This window comes from Protomyctophum bolini (genome assembly GCF_963924005.1).
Source record: "Protomyctophum bolini genome assembly, chromosome: 23".
NCBI classification, from domain to species: Eukaryota; Metazoa; Chordata; class Actinopteri; order Myctophiformes; family Myctophidae; genus Protomyctophum; species Protomyctophum bolini.
The window spans coordinates 24,855,783-24,858,282 of record NC_137884.1 but is presented as its reverse complement, the minus strand read 5'-3'; the positions used below and the strand labels follow the sequence as shown (position 1 = coordinate 24,858,282).

The 2,500-nt window shown below is 49.6% G+C and overlaps 1 protein-coding gene across 2 annotated transcripts in view; it reads left to right on the top strand.

Moving 5' to 3' along the window:
• wif1 (wnt inhibitory factor 1) overlaps positions 1 to 2,500 on the top strand; it is a 13,806-nt gene that overhangs the window by 2,654 nt on the left and 8,652 nt on the right. For both annotated transcript variants that reach the window (XM_080756915.1, XM_080756914.1), the window contains exon 3: positions 2,240 to 2,348. In XM_080756915.1, the coding sequence (XP_080613041.1) occupies positions 2,240 to 2,348 (109 nt within the window). The remainder of the gene's footprint in view (positions 1 to 2,239; positions 2,349 to 2,500) is intronic.

Genomic DNA, 2,500 nt, shown 5'->3' with positions numbered 1-2,500 from the left:
TCAAACTCACACACACACACACACACACACACATGTGCCAAACATCTGTGCAACGAGGAAGAAAGGAAAAAAAAATACACACATAGGTCGAATTCTCAGACATGACACACAGTAGAGACAGACATGTGTGCGTCCGTACGTGCGTGCGTGCCTGCGTGCGTGCGTGAACACACGCTAAATGGTCTGAAAAATAAATAGATGTGGTTCCTCCGTCTAATTGACATGTTCTCCCTTTGAACATCACACGCACACACGCACGCGCACATGCACACACCGAGATGAAAGAGGATAGCCTGCCATTCTCTTTGTGTGTGCATGTGCGTGTGCACGTGTGCGTGCGTCAATAACACAGATAACTCAGTGTGACAGGTCCTTTTATGCACCGAAGTCTTTCTTCACGAGCCTGTCTGTCTGTCTGTCTGTCTGTCTGTCTGTCTATCTAGCTATTGCTGGTGTTGTGTTTATAGATATCTAGCTACATATCTGGTGTTGTGTTTATAACTAGCTACATATCTGGTGTTGTGTTTATAACTAGCTATATATCTGGTGTTGTGTTTATATATCTGGTGTTGTGTTTATAGCTACTGTAGCTATATATCTCGTGTTGTGTTTATAGCTATCTAGCTATATATATCGTGTTGTGTTTATAGCAGACTCCTCACTCAAATGTGCACTTGCAGTTTGGGCAACTCCAAAGCAAACTCCACATCATGCCCCAACATTATATTTACCTGCCATAGTGTCAACCCCTTACCCCTGTGTGGGATCGCTGGTTAGACTGGCATAGTGTCGACCCCTTACCCCTGTGTGGGATCGCTGGTTAGACTGGCATAGTGTCAACCCCTTACCCCTGTATGGGATCGCTGGTTAGACTGGCATAGTGTCAACCCCTTACCCCTGTGTGGGATCGCTGGTTAGACTGGCATAGTGTCAACCCCTTACCCCTGTGTGGGATCGCTGGTTAGACTGGCATAGTGTCAACCCCTTACCCCTGTGTGGGATCGCTGGTTAGACTGGCATAGTGTCGACCCCTTACCCCTGTGTGGGATCGCTGGTTAGACTGGCATAGTGTCAACCCCTTACCCCTGTGTGGGATCGCTGGTTAGACTGGCATAGTGTCAACCCCTTACCCCTGTGTGGGATCGCTGGTTAGACTGGCATAGTGTCAACCCCTTACCCCTGTGTGGGATCACTGGTTAAGACTGCCATAGTGTCAACCCCTTACCCCTGTGTGGGATCACTGGTTAAGACTGCCATAGTGTCAACCCCTTACCCCTGTATGGGATCACTGGTTAGACTGGCATAGTGTCGACCCCTTACCCCTGTGTGGGATCGCTGGTTAGACTGGCATAGTGTCGACCCCTTACCCCTGTGTGGGATCGCTGGTTAGACTGGCATAGTGTCGACCCCTTACCCCTGTGTGGGATCACTGGTTAGACTGGCATAGTGTCAACCCCTTACCCCTGTGTGGGATCGCTGGTTAGACTGGCATAGTGTCGACCCCTTACCCCTGTGTGGGATCGCTGGTTAGACTGGCATAGTGTCGACCCCTTACCCCTGTGTGGGATCGCTGGTTAGACTGGCATAGTGTCAACCCCTTACCCCTGTGTCAGATCGCTGGTTAGACTGGCATAGTGTCAACCCCTTACCCCTGTATGGGATCACTGGTTAGACTGGCATAGTGTCGACCCCTTACCCCTGTATGGGATCACTGGTTAGACTGGCATAGTGTCAACCCCTTACCCCTGTGTGGGATCACTGGTTAAGACTGCCATAGTGTCAACCCCTTACCCCTGTGTGGGATCGGTGGTTAGACTGGAATATTCACCCATACCGATATGACCCGATATGACAAATAAGGTCCGATATCGATTATCGGGACATCTCCAATAATCGGTAATCATCAATACTCAATACACACACACACACACACACACACACACGGCCGTCATTTTATGCTTTAACGAAAATAGCCGATCCACAAACTCACAATGCGCCGTGAGCTTGTAGATCGGCTATTCAGTAAGCAGGTCTATACAAAATCTCACCATGATTAGTCGACTAAAACTATATAGACTAAATTAACAGTGGGGTGTTAAAGGCTAAGGTGACACAGTTATTATCATTTACTGTATTGTATGTTCTGCCTTGCGTGCGTGCGTGCGTGCGTGCGTGCGTGCGTGCGTGCGTGTGTGTGTGTGTGCGTGTGTGTGTGTGTGTGTGTGTGTACGTCCCTCAGGAGCAGTTCTTCTATGAGTTCCAGGCTCTCCGCTCAATGGACACAGACATCATGGACCATCCCACAGTGAACCTCCCCCTTTTGGGGACCGTCCCCCACAAGCCTGGTGGTGAGCCCCTCCCCCTTTAAACCCCTCCCCCCTGGTGGGGGGGACAGTGAGACCCATTTATATCTGTGTCAACTCATAGCTTTTAACCACTTTAACAATAGAGCACCGAAGTCTGACGTCACTTTCAGTAGAGGGCGTCAGTCCCCAGGTTC